At 46.4% G+C, this 18,325-nt stretch overlaps 1 protein-coding gene across 5 annotated transcripts in view; it reads right to left on the minus strand.

Moving 5' to 3' along the window:
• Window positions 1-19: 19 nt before the first annotated feature.
• The window catches only part of LOC139104215 (interaptin), a 31,008-nt gene continuing 12,702 nt past the window's right edge, over window positions 20-18,325 (minus strand). For 2 of the 5 annotated variants that reach the window (XM_070659558.1, XM_070659557.1), the window contains exons 2-5: window positions 3,055-3,450; window positions 2,250-2,923; window positions 1,042-2,146; window positions 20-960 (exon numbers count right to left, since the gene is read on the minus strand). In XM_070659558.1, coding sequence (XP_070515659.1) covers window positions 517-960; window positions 1,042-2,146; window positions 2,250-2,923; window positions 3,055-3,450 — 2,619 coding nt within the window. In that variant the 3' untranslated portion in view covers window positions 20-516. Of the gene's footprint in view, window positions 961-1,041; window positions 2,147-2,249; window positions 2,924-3,054; window positions 3,451-4,980; window positions 5,143-6,784; window positions 7,063-18,325 lie in introns of those variants that run through there. The other 3 variants (XM_070659560.1, XM_070659559.1, XM_070659561.1) reach the window with 3 other exon arrangements.

The following is an 18,325-nucleotide window of genomic DNA, read 5'->3' on the forward strand; positions in this document are numbered from 1 at the left end:
TAAATTAAAATACCAAAAGAAAAGTTGAGACAATATATTGTTCACATATACATCATATAAAGACTAATAAATAATTTCACAGCAGAAATAGTTAGATCAACATTTTATAAACATCTTATCGTGGAAGGATTAAATAAATTAACCACTAAAAGTGTAACTTGAAAATCTAGCGACTCATGTATCTTTTATAAATGTATGAAAAATAATATTATAATTTTTATATGTATATATGTTAATTATCTATACATTAACATTGTAACATACTAAGGAAGCAAGGTTCTTTTTTTTTTTTTTCGTTCTTAATTAAGAACTTCTTGTTCCTTGAACAATACTGTATAAAATTCCATTTGCACTTTACGAGCGAAAGTCACTTGCTGTACAGACAGCGATTAAAAATGTTCAATTAGTCAGTTAATTAAAAGATCAAAATTTTCTGAAGTGAGCTTTTACCGGTGAATTATCAGCTGACACAGAAGTGCGAAAAACGTTCTTAGCCGGCAAAAAACTGGCCAATCGTCAGACAAATGGTCCAGTCCAATGTCTAACATGCGTCGTTGTCGTACTGCCAGTCGGGGTAGTTTGTACTCCGTGCCTTTCTAATACCGCCGTGGCCTTAATCCTGCTCTTGTACTTGACGTCTTTCGGCTTCAGCATGCTCTTGTGATTGCTCAGCAATCTTGAAGGCGTTAGAATCGACTTATTGCTAAGGCCGGTCGCTTCCAAAAAATGATCGTATCCGCTGCTTCCGAGTTCACCGTTGCTATTGTTGTTAGCGATACCGTTGCCCACAGCAGGAACATTGTTGTTGTCTTTGGCAATGCTATTCTCATTTTGACCAGCGCTGTTAAGTCCTGCGTGACCAAGTTTTTCAGATCCGTCACCCTCGGGTCGATCAGGATCGTCCGACAAATCACACTCGTCCAGATTAAACTCCTCGAAATTTTGTCGGATGTCAAACTCCTGCAGAAAGAAAAAAAAGATTTTTTTAATTGCATAATTTATTAAAATAATTTTTCTTTTTTTATATATATAAGATCTTACATGCTCAAGTTCGAGATGACGATCCTTTGGACGATTTCTGTCTTTTGTTTGCTCCTCGGGATCGCCGATTTTAAACTCTTCGAAATGCCGAACGATATTTGTCACTCTGACCGCACCTTTTGCTTGATCCGCCTCCTTTTGTCGTACCTGGAAGGACGAGCGTACGTGATTGAATCTATTCTTCCAAAAACCACCTTCTTCGCGGCCCTTTGTTTCTCTCGCCGAGCTTCTGGCTGAAGTCTTGGCTTCCTCTAAATTCAGATTCCTCACCGCCTTTGACGACGAAGAGGATACTAATCCTAAAATGCTCTTTTTTATAGGATCCGCTCCTCCTGAATCTTGTTGTTTCTTTTCATCGATTAAAAACGATGGACTAGGTATTTTTTTCAAAATCAATGTGTTGTTACGAAACTGTGGTTTCGGTGGTAACGCTGGTGGTGTTCTGGGCGGCGTCGGCGACGTCGTTGTTATTTCCGGTAACGATTCTATATCTTCGTAATCCAAATTCTTGGCAATAGTTAATCCTCTCGCGGACATTTGCAAGCAGGCCTTCTCTTCGATTCTTTCCATTTTTAAAGGAGGACTGTTTGTTAGAGGTTTCGTTAAAATCTTTCTCGTTTCCTCGACGTCGATCTTGGGCTCGATAATGACTAACGGAATCGCCTTGGAATCCTTGGAATTATCGTCGTCCGACTCCTTTTGAACAATTCTCATACCGAACTCATCCTCGGACGCGTTCGCTTCAGTTTCCGCTGTCTCCTCTTCCTTTGACAAATCTTTGTTATCTGAAACGGAGTCTTCAGAGTTCTTTCTCTCCATCTCTGAGCCCACAGATTCGATATCAGACAATCTGGCCGGCTGAAAACGAACAATTCTGCCGCGATGTTTGAACCGGCGCGGCATCGACAGCACCGAAGTTTCCTCCTCTTCCATATCCTGCAACAGGATTTGATTCACGCACTCTAACACGGAATTATGATTGCTATTCGGCCGATAAGTGCTGTGCCTGAATACGTCATCGTTCAGTCGATCCTCATCAGGATCGCTGTACCAATTTCCACTAGCGTCTTCCACCGTCAACTCGGACGTTCCAATTTTCGTTTCACTGCCAAAAAAGAAAAATTATTATTACAAAATAATAAAAAATGTAACAAAAGATATAATTAAATTTTTAACAAAAATTTTTAACAGAAATGCTCGTGACGTACATATTATTATTATTGCTATAATCATCTTTCGTTCTAGATTGCTCTGTCCGCTGCAAATTCCTCTCGTTCACTTCATTGCAAGCGTTGATGTAAATTGGTTCCTCTTTGTCTCCCTCCTGACTGTTTATTCTACTATTAGTTTGCTCCTCGTCTTCCGAAACAAAATTGCAGTCCATCCCATCGTCTTTGCTTTCGGTTCTCGCGATACCGACCGCTTCGATCACGTCAGGACACTTGGACGTTTTCTGTGCCTTTGTTCTGCTCTTCGTCGGCACTATTATCGTCCGATCCTCCGCCGTTAAATTCTCATCGTCCAGAATCATCGTTGTCTCGTTTTCGCTGTCGGTCACCGTCGTTGGCGTGCATCTGTTCGAACATTTGTTTAGAGTCGACCCAGGCGACACGTCCGTGCTCTCGCCCTCGCAAAAGCCCTCTGTGCTGAGCAACGAAGGACTGCCCTCCGTCGTCGTCGTGACGATGGATGCGTCTGTGTTCTCGCTACTGGTCAGACTGGTCTTCGAGATATCGCTACCGGCAAAACTGTGCGTCTTCCTCACGCTGTTACGGTCCAGCTCGTCCAAGATGCCAGACGATGCCGGGTTAAGTCGTGTGATTATTTCACATTTTAGACTCGCGATCTCTTTGCCAATACCGCTCTCCTGCAGCGTTTCTCTCTAAAAATAATTAGAGCAAGTGGTTAAAACTTAGAAGGTACACGAAGAGAATAAAATTTAAAAAAAAATGTGAAAGGTATAGAATTTATAAATTGAGAGTTGCTAATTATTGCGCGAGCTTCTCTAATTACTTGCAAATTCCCGAAGTCTTTCTGTAGATCCTTATCGACGTTAGCGTTGATCTCGATGTCGGTAGCAGGCGTTTTTCGATCGCGTTTACTCTTAATATAGTTCTTCGTATATCGCCTGAGCATCGCGATCTCCAACTGCTGATTCCTGATGACGTTATCTTTCTCGCTGAGCATCTGCCTGATCGATTTTTGCTCTTGTTTAAGGCGCGCCTCCAGAAACAGCAACGCCCGCAGTATCCTCGAGAGCTGCTGATCCCGCAGAATCCTCTCGGATTCGTGATCGGCAGTGCGGTGGTCCAGCTCCCTCACTAGCTCCCGGCATTTTTTCGTGGCGGTCTTCAGGGCGTCCTGAGTCCGCGCCAGTTCCTGTTTGAGCGTTCGGACTTCGGTTTCCATCTAAAAAAAAAAACGCAAATTAATTAGACGAAAAAATAAATTCCGATAGCATGTTCGCGCTTTAAATCATTATCACGAAATTGCGTAACAATGTCATTCATTAAATAATTTAAATCAATCCTCCCTTCATGAAAAAAAAAAAAAAAAAAAAAAAAATAGTAAAGAAAATATTACAGCGGCGTGTTTATTTTGCAGATAAGGAGATCAAGTAATTTTTATCGCGGCAATGGACTGAAAGATCCCTTTGTGGGATCTCCCACGGATTTTCCCCTTCTTCTAAACTCTCCGTTTCTCTCGAAGTAAATGGCTCGCGTTGCACAATACGGATCGCGTCGAGATATACGCTCATCGTGCTTGCGAATGCAAACGCGCAGGCCGATGAATACCGTCAACGTCTGGGTAAAATCGAAGAACAATGCCGGTCGGTCTCAGCCCTCGCTCCGCGAAAGAAGAAGGGCCGAGAGCTGACTCGAGAAAGAGAGACGTTCGCGTTTGCTCATCCAGATGCAGGGTGGACCGGCTCTAGAACCGGAAGGATTTCTGACCCGACCACTGGAGAACCGGTAAGTCATGGCCCGCGCGATAGGAACGATCGGCGACGGCGGTCTATTGTCAGGCAAACAATTTCCAACTTGACGCATTGACTGCGCAAGGGTGCCAGGCATTTGCATTTTAGGTCATGCACGATGACGTGCACCGAGTGTCATTATTACAGCATCAATTACTACCGGGATCCCTTCGCGAGTGACTTTAATGACGAGTCTATGCTTTCTGTCGTTCTCCATAAATTTTCTTTTTTTTCTTTCTTTTTTTTTTTTTTTTTTTTGAGAGTGAGAAAATTCCTGTGGATTTACGGTCCGAGATTTCCGTTTCCGCGTGCAGCGGGGCTCGCATCGCCAGAAAAGGAAACCGCAAAGCGGCACTTTCCGCTAGTCGATTTAACGCCGCTCTTGGCGAACGATCTAACGGCGATGCAGGCTAAAGTGCAACCCGCGATTACGCGTGGTTTATTCGTGGCTGGATGCGCGTACCTCCCTCCGCCTTTCCCAGCTTCACGGGCGGTTACGTGTACGATATATTGGCCGGGACGCAGTGGTGCGTCCATCGGCAAATGGTTCGTCGATGCCGAGCGTCTCCTAGGCGATAAGCCGCGGCCTAGCTAATTAAAATGCGCGATGCTAATCGCGTCGAGGAACGAGACCGTGTCTCCGCCAATTAACGAGTGAGTGCGGGTTCTATTTTTTTTTATATTTTTTTTTCTTTCTTTGGACGCGACTAAATCGCGTCATGTGGGGTCCTCGATATCGATCTCTCCAAGAGAAATTGGTCTCGAGGATCTCGAGCCTCTGAATTTTTTTTCCCCCTCGACTTTCCGTTTCGCCGAAAACGAAGGCTCCTCTCCCGAAGACAGCTAGTTCCGCTGCGTTACCGCAGGCTTCTTTCATCGCGAACTTTTATAGAGCCAGATCTTTTATATCATGTGCCACGCGCGTCGCGGAGATGTGAGATAATTACGCAAACTTGAAATACCTGTGCTCGCCGGAGGAGAACGTTAACGGGAGGGACCGCGTGGACGATCCTTCCGTGAAATTCCTTTAAGAAGCTCGCGCGGACCGGCCGATTACAAGGTTACCAAGTCATCGGGACGGAGGTTTCTCAGGCCGTTGGCGTTGGTCATAAATTATACTGGCTCTGAGAAAGAGAGAAGAAAGAAGAGAGTGATAGAGAGAAAGAGAGAGAGAAAGAAACGATTTTTTAATGCACGCGAAAAATAAAAATAAAATAGCTTCTTAAACAAAAAGATTACTTTCTACAAAATTTCGTGATTTAAATAATAAAATTTTTAATAAATTAATCAGGAACTAAAGACCGAGATAATTCATGTTTAAAATAAAACACATCATCGTTCTTCTTTTATAAATTAAATGTAAATGAGTGAACTTTGATTAAAGTCCATGAATAGGCTTCCATCTTAGGCATAGGCTCATTAGAATTAAAAAAAAAAATAAGAAGAATGTTAATTAGATAAAAAAAAGTTTAAATTAATCTGCGTTTCAGGTTGCTTCGCGCTCCCTTTGCAAATCACGGACTTATAGTTCTTTCCCAGTTGGGGGGCTGAGTTCCAAGATCCGGAAAATTACCCGCGCTTCTACGGAATCGTCAACGTCGGTCAATAATCTCTCCGTGACGACGCGGAAACAATGTGTCGGCCGCGATAACGAGCGTGAAAAGTCACGCCGGCACGAAGAGCGCTTCGATAAACGCGAAGAAGGAAGCGCGGCGGAGGATGTGCCGCGGCACGTCTCCGGCAGGAAGAGACAAATGTGACACAACGAGCCGTGCCGCGTTCTCGTTCCCTCGAACGCCGCGGCGGCGAAGGACAGCCTCCTTTTCCCGGCCCGGTCGGGCGTTATACGATTCAAATTGCGGGTTCACGCGGGTTCACGGACTCCCGCCGAAAAAAAGTGTGCTGCCCGCGCCGGACTTTCTCCGGCCAACGGTTTTTCGGTCCACCGATCGGAGGCGAGCGCGATTGGAGGTCAAGTGGTGGCCGGCGCGAGACAGATCGGGAGCCGGTACAGTTATCCCGGCTCTTTGTGCTACAATCGATCTCGGTCGGATAGTCGCGCCGCGGTTGCCCGGGCCGCCCCCGAGCAGGTCGAGATTCTCGTCTCGATAAAACGCAGCATCCCGAATTATCTCGCGGGGTACCACGGCACCTTCGCCGACGGACCGCCCCGCAAGCGGTTCGCCAATGACGTCACGCGCGCCCGACGTCGCGGCGGGTTCCGCCGGCCGATGAATGGAGAACGCACTTTCTCCTCCGCGTTTACGTACCGCCGACCGCATTTGTTGCGGCAGCTGCGGGACGGCGGTGCCGTTCGCTCGCATTGTTTAATACTTGAAAACAAACCGGCACCATATGCGTTCACCGCCCGAGTGGACGTGCGTGCGTGCGGGCCGTACAAAGGCAGCCAGGTGACGGCCATCGAATGACTTCCCGTCGACGGCGTCGGCGGAGCGATCGCGATCAGCCGCGAAACGAACCTCTCGTCCCCCGGCTCATAATTGGCGAGCCAATTAACACACCGTCGTCCGAGCTTCGTCGAGCGAGCGCTTTGAAAAAACGCGAGCTTTAGCGGCGCGTTATTTAATTCACATCGTACATCGAGAATAGTTGAAGAGCTGACGAGTCTCTCGGATTGGATTCGAGTCTAACCCGAGCCGCTGGTCTTCGAAATACGCGAAACTATTCCGTCCTCCCTGCCGTTCAGCTCGGGGCGAATCTTAGCCTTCGCGAATCGCGGTTATCAGGCCGAATTTTTTCATTTACCTTCGCGAATTCTTCCTCGCTGAACTTTGCGTCGCCGCGGAACGATCCGCATTTGGCCGCGCGTGGGATCAACGTCGGCTCTTCAAGGTGCGCGCCACGGCGGCGGGGCCGAATTTCACCTGGTCGCGCATTCCGCGCGTTCCCGCGATCCTCTCGGTGTCCGGTAATCCTCAACGGGTCTCCGACCAGTCCTACCGAGGCGTCGCGAGTTCCTTCACACCGTCGGGTCTCATTTCGGACAGGTAACGCACCACACGCGCGAAGGAGAGGCGGAAACCGAAGGAGACGAAGGCACACGCGAAGACGGCGCTCTCCAGGGCACCGCAAGATAATATTCGAGGGCAAGGGAGAGAGAGAAAGAGAGAGGGACGACTTGACCAAGTGCTGGAATACCAACGGACTTAGGCCACGGACTGCCTCCGACTGGTCGACGAACACGAACACTCGGTACGTTGCCGACCCACCAGCGAAACGGTGCGTGGAAGGGAGAACGTAGCCGTCCAGGCACGGATTTTCAAAGGCCAGGTCTTGATTTCTTCGACGACGCGGCTGGCTGCAATCGCGACCTCGTGGCAGCGAGAAAGGTTCTTCGTTATCGAGCTTAGAAATAATATATATTTTTTTTTTTCAGGTACAGCTAAGTGCTCGAATTTTTTTATAAGACATCTCAAAACGGCACTTCACGCTATCGAAAGCCATTATATTTTTCTGATGCGGAAAATAAAATCAAATTGTACTAAAATACGAAAGTGATTTGATAAAGTCAGCCAGGACGAAAGTGGAAACAGTATAAAATAAGACATAAGACCCTGGCAGAAAATAAATTAGAAGAATTGAAGTGCGATTAAAATTCTGAAGCGAGGCACTTTCGAGTGATTAGAAATTATTTCGCCCCGCTGATTATTCTCTTCTTTTGTTGCAGAATCGCGAGGCGGCCCCGTTTGCGCCGTGAGTCACATACCGCTGAATGATATTAACCGGCAAGTTCAGCCCTGCATCAAGATGGCAAGCGGGGAGAAGGAAGAAAGTAAGAAAAGCCGACGCGATGGAAAGAAGGAGACGCAAAGTCTGCCTAACGTTGGGATAGTAACTGTGTGCGTGAGCGTCGCACATTTATATGCGGTCGGTCCATCGCGCCCAGGTGGAAACAGGTAGGACCACCGATGGTACCGTCGCAGTGATGCAAACGCGAGCGGAGCCGTGTCCCTTTTCTTCGGTGAAACGCAAAACCCTCGCGGTCGCCAGTCAGCTGACTCGGCTGCCGACCCTTCGCGTTCTCAAAATCGCGCCTCACGGAAGTTTCCTGAAAACGTAGCAACGTTTTCACGGCAACGTTTTCAAGAAGACGACGTGATTCGATTAACCAACGTCGCTCACGTTGCGTTGATCGCGAACGAGGATAAAAAGGGGACGGCTTTCTGGAATACGCCGCGTATTTCCGCGTATTATCACCCTTGCTCGCGACACGCGAGCTATCGCCGTCGTTGGAATGTTATCGATCGATCGGGCCACTCGATCTTGATCTTGCCGATAAAGCGCGCGCGGGAATGGCGATTGTCCTAGAAAACGAGATTCTACGGGTCGGCGCCTGGTCTCGGTTGTGCAATTGCATCTTAACGACTTCGTCGAGGCCTTCTTGCTCTCCCTCCGCTTTTTACGGCGTGAGCACCTTCGGCGGTTCGCCGTTTCGGAAGCGGTGTCTCGATACGCTGATCGGAAGTCCGCGTAGTCGGGCAGGAAATAGAAAGGTATGCGAGATCGAGGAGGGTTCGAGTAATTAATTTTTTATAGCATTTAACGCGTACTCGTTGTCTTGATTTCGTTCTAATATTCGCGACACTTTGCTAAGTTTGCTCGCGCGTCCGCGAAACGTGCAATCTTCGATAATTTTACGAGCCGCGGTAAAATTAATTCTCTCTTTCGTCTCTTTTCCTCCCATAACGTTATACTGATTTATTAACCCGGTTATCTTGGAGACTTCCTTTATCAGTTCACCGGCACGATCAATGTTCGCTATTGAACGGTAAAGTTGATAAACCGAGCCTTCCCGATAGAAAAATATTTCTAATGTCTAAGCTACGTGATTCATCAATCAACACTGGATTATAGATTTATTGGCACTAAAAACATTTATCTGAAAGCAAGACAATAAAACGTTTTAATAGGTAAGAGATAAAACTGTGGCCTCGTTGCTTCGGCGACGAGAAAAAAATTTTTAGACACTTCGAATCTATTCCTTTCCGAGAAGCACCGACCGTCGAAATCGATAGCGAAAGCGAACGTAAATTTAATTCGCGTTAATCCTTATCGCCTCTAATTATCTATTTACCGATTTCCAGCTGAGAACTGTAAATTGAGAATCCCTCGTGGACCGCGTTCGTTTAATCGATATTGGATCGCGCTGATCCGTGACTCCAATTAAAATCAAAGTCGGACACGACGGTGAAGAATGACAATGCGATCGTCGACACCAAAGACGTACGCTGATGAACGGTATCGTTGTACGCGAAATATTCGCTCGCACGTCGCGTTGACGAGTCCTCTTCGTCGTCACGATCACGAGATAACGATAACGGGACACAGGTGAGCACCTGGATCTCGCGATTGATCGTACCCGCACGTGTGACTGAAACCAGAACAAAGTTCGCGATGGGCGTAGCTTTTGATGTCGGATATGCCGTAATACGATACACGCCAAGTGTATTTTTCATACGATCTAGTATTCTATTTCGGCGAAAAGCAAATTCTCTCTCTCTCTCTTTTTTTTTTACCGAAACGCGAAGTAAAAAATCTCAATAAAAAAAAGACACGTGGGAAAAGAAAAACTGCTCAAGCTGTTGAGCACAAAAAAATGCAGGGAGAATAGGTTGTGTCGAATAAGACTGGAACTCGATACTTTACGAAATTAAGAAAAAGTAGTCCAAGCAAAAATCGCAAGAAGTGAAATACCATCGAGTAAACGCGAATAAAATCTGTCGGCGAACGGCTGGAAAAATAATTGTGCTAAGATATCGCGGACAATTGCTAAGTCGTGATTTCGAGGCGCCGTGATTTTCTTTTAGAGCTCTTCGCAGAACAACGCGGAAAGCCGGGCATTATCGTTGCGACGTAACGAATAAATGTCTATTGTTTCGCGATAAATACGAGGTAAATTATCCAGATAAGCGGGTGCTGTGTTATTGCTAACATTAATGAAGATTGCTGCAAAATTCCAGTTTTATGCGAGCGTCCTGTCTACCGGTTACGTCATTTCTTATCGCGGGTGCCTCGGTAGCTTAATTCTTATCGTTGCTTTCTTTCACGCGGGGGAAAATACTCGGGCAAAACCGAGCGTTTCTCCGGGGAATCTCGAGCCTGGGCGCAAGTGTTTATTTTTTCAAATTTTTCTTACGGCACCTCTGCACTTCCCGCTGAATCGTAAAGAATCTCGCGAGATGTTAAGCATACGCGCGTATCCCGTAAAAACTCGGGGACGCGATTGAAAGCTGGCATTAGATTCAGCTTGAAATTAATTAATTTTTCACCGACAGGCCTTAAATTTATCCCGCAAGATACAGTCCCCGTTTTCCTTTATTTAACGACTCAGTTAACGACGAAAACATACCGGCGAACGTGGCGGGTGAACCGCGTTTTACCGTTTTTCAGCAAATAGCCCGAAAGTGATCGTCGGCGCCGCAGTAGGCGATGGAATTTTTTGTACGCTGCTTAATTACTTATTGCCTTCGTTAGGTTTCTCGCGGCGTATCGTAAACCAAGTTTTACGCGCACGCATGCGAACGTAAATGCGCTGCGACTTGCACCGAAGAGACGATCTAATATCGGCGATCTCTAAGCATCAAGTCCGCGGTCCTGAGCAAACGGATCGAGAAAAACGTTAAGTACTTTCGGCGCTTTTTACCTCAGCCTCCGAGGATCGCCGTAGACGCCGTTAATTTTATCTCCCGATACTCCGAACGCGGAGCGCCAATACGTTTTTCAAGAAAACCGAATAATTCGCGGTCGCCTAATTGTCCGAATAGAGCGCTCGGGCTCGATTTGAAAGGATCGCCGCGTAAAGTTTAAGCTGTGCTCTACACCGCGAAGCCGCGGGATGCGGGTGTGCGCGATTTCCATCTGCGTGACGAGGCAGGTGCGCGATGAAGACACCACGGTTCTTGCGTCATCTCCGTGATTCTCCGATTAACAGTCGGCGACGGCAGGCCCACTTCTGCCGACCGCCTGCCTCGCGGCTTTTTAATTCCCCGTGGGAATCGATCGGCTGCAAAGTATCTCGCGAGATTAATTACCGAAGGGCATTACGAAGCTCATTAATATAATAATCAACCAGCGGCGTTTCGGATCGATTTACGCTGGGATAGCGGGACAGCAAAAAGAAGAGGAGAACCACTGGTTGCTCGTTAACCTTCTAGACTGTCGTTGCTACGTAAAACAATGCCACATGTGTATAACGTCGGGTAACATATGGCACTCAATCGCGAAAAAAAAAAAAGAAAAAATGTAAAAGGATCGATACAACGCCGAGATAAGAGCGATATGCGGCGGCTCGCGTTAACAGCGTGACGATTACCTTTCCCACCTTTTTTTTTTTTTAATGCGGTAACTACGCGTGCGAAAACCTCGAAGACCGATGCCTCGCAATAGTAACTCGTCAGTGCGATAAAAGAATTTTTTTCTTTAATAAAATAAAATAAAATAAAAAATAAAATATGCCGGGTTGTCCCTTGCACTTTCGCAGAAGTCGCAGTTTGACTTTCAGAACGTCGCATGCCCGATTATTCTGAAACGTTTTACCTTCGTGACGGTATTCCTAGGATACGTGATGGACTTTCCCCGAAGGAAAGCCGTCCCTCGAAGCCCGAGGCACGGTTCTTCGCGTACGCAAGAAAACAATTTTAAGAACACATCGCGGTTTTTATTAGAACGGCCGGCAGAGCGGCGCACGAACGCGGTGAAGTAGTCGCTACCGCAATAATCGCGTCGCTGTTATCTTATCACCTGGGGAATTTCACCGATTTTTTTTAAAACCTGGCCACAAAAGCGGCTACGAAAGTGGAGCGTGCACTTCAGGCACGGGATCAATTATTCGAGCGGGGACCATCTCCGTTGCATATTTCCACAAAGTTTGCCGGTCGCTTTGACGCCCGTTCTCCTGCGAGTAATTTCTCCGGTGAAAGACGGCGGAGTTGGCAAAGGTGGCCGAAAGGCCGGTGCTTTCAAAGCCACGAAGAACGGGCCGGTAATCCGGAGGAGTTATTTTCATCCTTCCGTCAAAAATTCACGACAGCGTTCACGATCGGCCGAGGCCGACGGTGTCGTCGGTACATAATTCAGCTGCTCTTGCAAATCGGCTCGCGACGATTTAACACCTTGATAGTCCGCGGTCGGATAATTCAAAACTTTCATCGATCGAATAGAGAATACCAGACGGATAAATTTTTGTCGCGCGTCGTACGGTTCGCCGCTTGTATTCCGCTCTAATTGTCGCTCTGCCATTATCGCCGACGTTTGTATACGCGATCGCGTTCGAAAGTGCGGCTGACGTACTCGATCGCCAACTCCGACGTCTGAGAGGCGAAGAAAAATTCGAGGTTAAACTACTCGCGTGTGTTTAAAAAAAAAAAAAGAAGAAGAAGAAGAAGAAGAAGAAGTGTATCATTCGTCGTCTAGGTACGCGTTGAGTTGAGAAGTATTCCGTTTTAAAATTAAAGTTGAATCCCGCGTCGTTACCGTTTATTAAAACGGCGAAGGAACTTGCGCGGCTATATCTTGACAATTCATCGCTATTCCACCTCGCCCGGATTGCATGCCCGACGACTCTAATTGCGAGTGGCGTGAACTTCTGTGCGGTCCCCCTCGAGCCTCCGATCGCTCATCTCGTGCCATTTTCTCCCCTGGCACGGCTCCTTGCCCGCGCGATCGCGATCGCGATCGATAAAGATAGCACGCGAGATGCGCGACACGGATAACAAACACGCGGCGGAGCACACGCGGTATTACGTTTGAAAAGTGAGCACACGTGTCCAATGTGTAATGGGCCCCGCGTGAGTCGCCGCCGGGAGTACCGGCCCCCGTCTTTCTTGTTCCTAGTTCTTCTCCTTCACGACAACCTCCCGCAGCAGCCAACTCGTCAGCGCTACTTCCCGGAGTGCGTTATTACGATTATATCACCATGGACGGGCTACTCGATTCACTCGCTCGTAAAGCCGGCACGTGACGGAAACTCTCGACGCACGGCTCGTTTCCTTCTTTCCGTAATTATTTTTAAGTTCTCTAATTTTTTTTTTTTTTTTTTGAAGAAGCTGCAACTGTCCAGAATAATTCACGCGAGATCAAAAATTTTTTTTTCTTCTACATTTTATTATTTTTATATTTATCTCTCTTCTTGCGTTTTAATTTTATTTAATTTTACTTCCGGCATATCTTAATGTTCTAATTTTTTTTTTGTTTTTTTTTTGCAGGCCTAATTTTGTTTTATGACTCGGTAAGTATATGAGCAAGCTCGACACTTATCGGCGGATATGCAATCACGTCAATAAGGATCGCTAAGGAGCACGGCTTTTGTCTACGACGAAAGTTAAACGACGGTCTTGGTCATTGTTACACATTACTTTTTCCTCTTCTATCTCTCGGTGGTCATGTGCCTTTCTTTCCTTTACGAGTTTCGCAGCAGAACAGATTCGCGCTGATGTTGCGAATGTTATTACGAGAGATCATGCATGCGTACATTACTATCATTTATGGCAGCGAACTTCCTGGTGCTTCCTGTCGTAAACGCACAACTCCTCTTTCAAGCTCTAGAAACGCATTTTATTTGAGCGAAAATGCGAGCGACGGATAAAAAAGAAAATATCAAGACAACGACTAACGTGCACTCTGATCGCGGAATAAAAAAAACGCGTAATAAAAAAAAAAATAAAAAATAATAACTGTGTCCTACATTTTAATCGGCATATACTTCTTCTTAGGTGTATTAAAATTCCAATTTTAAATACGCGTGTGTATGAAATCCTCCACTCGGCAAGTGCCGCAGAGTCGTTTCTATTGTACGCGGCGAGACAATGGGCAGATATTATACGAGAAAGAAGAGGCGGCGAATACAGGATAAGAGGAAGAGGAAACCTCGATGAGACTTCGACGGTCTAGGCCATGGCAGCCTCCGGCTGTCCATTAGATCGACCGTGCGTGATAGCTACGATTGTTAAGCCCGGCATCGCGTAAAAGCGCGCAGCATCCGCGGGGGAGGAAGACGACGCGTATCGCAATCGATCGCGCATCCCCGCGACTTCGAGATACTGACGGAAGGAACGGGACGCTCAAGTGGCGGCGGGAGATTGCGGGAGATTCATCGGGACACGAGGCGAGGGACAGGTAATGCATGATCTGCTGAAAATGTACAATATAGCTCGACATGAATAAAGGCTTTTGTACGCCGGGGCGAGATACGCCTCGGGTGCTGCCACAATAGATCTTAATTTTATCCGATAAATCTGCAATCAATATCAACGGTCATTTAATACGAATATCAATGTTCGATAAAAAAATATTTTTAATAATTTATCACGGGGGATAAATTTATTGCTCATCTGGGCAGTCGGTGGTGTCAAATGTCTCGCACTCTTTCGCTTGTTTTCAGACGTGAAAAGTTATTCTTCTCTCGGCGGCGAGTCCTCAAGCGCGCCAGGTGAAATCTCTCCCGGCGCACAATTACGCGGCGAAAAATCACGCGAGAGCCGATGTGCGCGAAACGTTGTTATTTCACGGGGTAATTACGGCGTCGAGAAAACCTCCCGAAAAATTACATACACTTCTCGGCGATTAAACGGCACCGATTTCACCTATCGCGTCTCGCGGGAGCGAGCGTCAGCTCGGCCGTGGATCTCGTAATTCTCTGCTCGGCACGCACACTCGGCCCCGCTTTCCTCGTACGAGAAAATGGTCGGCCTTGAACTCCCCGGTGCGACCTTGGGGAGGGACCCCCATCGATCATCGGCACGCAGCCGGACTCGCGCGGGTCCTCGACAAATTACTTAATTGATATCCAGCCGATTCGAGACGGTCGGGTTCGCGGGCGCATCGTAAGCCCATTACGACGGATTTGCACGCTTCTTCCCTTCGCCGATGCCCGATCGGTGCTACCCTGCCCCGGCCGAAAGAAAAGCGAATCGGATAACGTCCGAGCAAAAACGAGACGATGAAATTCCTGCGACGAGAAAAAAAGAGAGAAAAAAAAAAAATTAGACTTGCCGTAATCTCGTCCGCCAAGGGATCCGCTATTAAAATTGGATCCAGTGGTCACGGCGCGGTGGGACATCCCGTACGAACGTTACGCGCGACGACTTATAATTATGTTATTACACACTGATTGGTATTGTGGGTAATTGTAGCTCTCAAACGGCCGGGAATCTCATAATTTCGCGATTCTTCAGGGCCGAGAGCGGCTTATCCCCGAACGAAAATTCACTTCGCCTATTAGCCCGGTTAACATTTATTCTCACTGCGATTCGCTTTCACTCGCGGTTTTTGTTCTCCCGCGGCTACCATCTCTCGTAATAGGCTCAAATGAGAAAAGGTAAAAAGAAAGATGAAGAAAAAAAAAAAACTCCCCGGCGCGTTCACGTGCCACGGTCGTCGAGCTTGAACCGTGCAAATTCGCTTTCACGCGCTTTTCCACTCCGGCTGCTACGCCCGGTTTGTACTCCTCTCTCGATGTTTGATTAATTCTCCGCGTCTTTGCAACTTCGTTGCCGTAAGTCTGCAATCACGCCAGCTAAATAAACCGGACAATTAATTATAAAAATATTAAATAATTTACTATTAATTAATTAATCTCCTTTCGATTATAAGTATCGCGAAATTAAGGCTAAAGGTATTCCGTCTCTCGAGGGTGGAGTTGGTGCCGCGGCAAAAAAAAAAGAAAAAAAGACACGTCGAAGGCACGTAACCACGTCCGGTGCAGACCGCGATGCCACGCGTCTATTCGGAGAGCAGAACGCACGTACGTACGTGCGTGGCACGTGCGTCACCACCCGCCGATCCGCCGACACGTGCAACGCGGTCCCGAGATGCATACGCGCGGTCGATCGGAGGCTGGGCGGCGCTTGATAAACCTGGACAGCGAAAAGCACGCATAACTGAATCGCGTTTTGCAGATATCGGCTTTCTTATCCGATATATAAATACTTAAATGCGCGACACGTGTGCCTGAGAGAAATAACTCGTTCCTTGATCTGAATATTGAAGGTATTTAATTAGTTAAGATTGTCACTAATTTTTTTTTTTTTTTTTTAATAGAGGTGATATATGATGGTGATAATAACCAAGAGGTGAATATTAATACAATTATAAAATTATCAGTTTCAGAATTTTCACTTTTTTCTTCCTTGTTGCAAATTTTAGCGGAAAAGAAAAAGACATTTTTAATTACAAAGCTGTTGTATATTAATTTACTCGTTCCGTCACAGAAAGGAAGTAGTTATTTTTCTCGAAGAAAGTATTCTTTTATTTTTTTTTTCCATAATGAAGTAAACGAAACGAAGATTCATGTGCTTATCATACCATGGCCAACGAAACAGATTCCCTCTCAGCGTCGTCGCCTGATTATTCTCGGAATTGAATTACACGCGAGCGTTACTTTGAATTAATTGTCCGGTGCGTTTTCTGACGGCTGGCAAAACCAATCCGTTTCTGCGTGATGCAATCGGATTTCGTTTAATTTAATTAAATAAAAAGTATTTAATCTCGCTGGATCGAAATTTATGAATTACTTAGACTGCTTAGAGATCTGGCTCGCGTGTTCGTTGCACGCGCGGAACGATGCCGCTGCTAATTGCGGACAATTAACGAATGCACTTTCCGGCTCGGTTTACTTTTGATTTCGTCGGCGCGATTGCCAGCCTCTTGTTCGCCCGAACGAGAGGACCGACGTACGTGCACGTAGATGCGTTTCGACGCGACGCCACGAGGTGCATAAATCTCGATAAGGCTGAAATGAGACGAGTTAACGGTACGCTCGAGTGATTAGCACACTAACCAACATCGAGAGAAGTCAGAAACGAAGGCTCTCCCGACTGCCCTTATCTAATTGCAGACGCAGAGGTTCTAAACCCGTATTTACGATCGCGACTTTTTCCTTTTCTTTGTTGCAAAACGTAACTGAAACCAGTATTGAGACGTGACACGCTTTTTAACAAATAAATTAATACCCGAGAATTAATTCGATATTCATTACGCGTAACCGCTATTATATGCAACTCGCATGAGAAACTAATGTATACCGCGGACAAAGAGAAGCTGTAAAATCAATGAAAAGTGGAGGCTGCGGGCAGCCACGGACATTAAACAGTCAAAGCGACATCAGTATTTATTAGTCATATTAAATAGATAATTGTTTTAATAATTATAGTAGGCGATTTAATAACGCCGGTATTGATTGAAAAATAATATTGCAAATAATTAAATAAACGATTAAAATGACTAGAATCCGCCACGTAAAAATAGCGATTAATTTAAATAAAAGAAATTTTTTTACACCGCGTTAAACTGCGTGAGGGTGAGACGCACGAGGGGAGCGCGCGGGGCAGGTAGGGTGGTGCGTGGTGGGAGTACGAGCGGTAGGCGGCTAGCGGTAGCGTGAGTACGTGACTTCCCCCACCACACTCACACGTACGGCAGACCGTATAGCACGTAGTTAAAAAAGCACGCGGTCGGACCGGAAGTAAGATAATTGTTCGATGTGTGGAGACGTATCCTGGCAGGAATCGCATCTTCCACCCTTCTCTTAACGCGGAGAACACGGGCGAAGAGTTCCCGTTCCTTTAAAGTAAGTTCGATCCCCGTTAACATATCATGCGCTTATCACCGCTATACGGCACGTGGTAAAAAGAGCACGCGGTCGCATCGAAAGCTAGGCGATCAATTCGTTGTACGGAGATATATCCCGAATCGCATTTTTTATCTTTCTCTTTACGCGGAGAATACGGGCGAACAGTTCCCGTTCTTTTAAAGTGAGTTCGAGCCCCGTGAACGTATCATACGCATATCACCGGGGTGGTTTAGTGCGTGAAGCCAATCGTTCGGATAGAGCTCGGTCGAAGTGAGACTTGATCGACAAGTAGAGCGACTTATTTAACAGGTAAAAATCTGTAGTGCATTCCGAGTGATAGGGCGTAGAATATTCGGTATAAATTCCGTTCTGCGACGCGTATCGGGGTAAAGCGGGCAAGGTCGTGACATAAAACATCGCACGGTATTCACGTAATAACTTTGAGTATGTTGGCTGCCGGTCAAGCACGCAGTTAGGATACACCGACGAATATATAGTTATTTAATAATTTTGTACTAATCGTTCACGTTTCTGTTTCAGATGAGGAGAAGCTGAAGCACCGCATCTGATTCTAGACATTCCGAGAGGTGGAAAAGGCCTCGGAAAGGCACCGTGCTTCGACGGAGCAGCTCCACGGTAAGAATTTTTTTTCTTATTTCTCTAATAATTTTTTTTCAATAAATATATTAATGTGAACGCTCCTGCAATTTAATATTAAT

Source organism: Cardiocondyla obscurior, linkage group LG07, assembly GCF_019399895.1.
Source record: "Cardiocondyla obscurior isolate alpha-2009 linkage group LG07, Cobs3.1, whole genome shotgun sequence".
NCBI classification, from domain to species: domain Eukaryota; kingdom Metazoa; phylum Arthropoda; class Insecta; order Hymenoptera; family Formicidae; genus Cardiocondyla; species Cardiocondyla obscurior.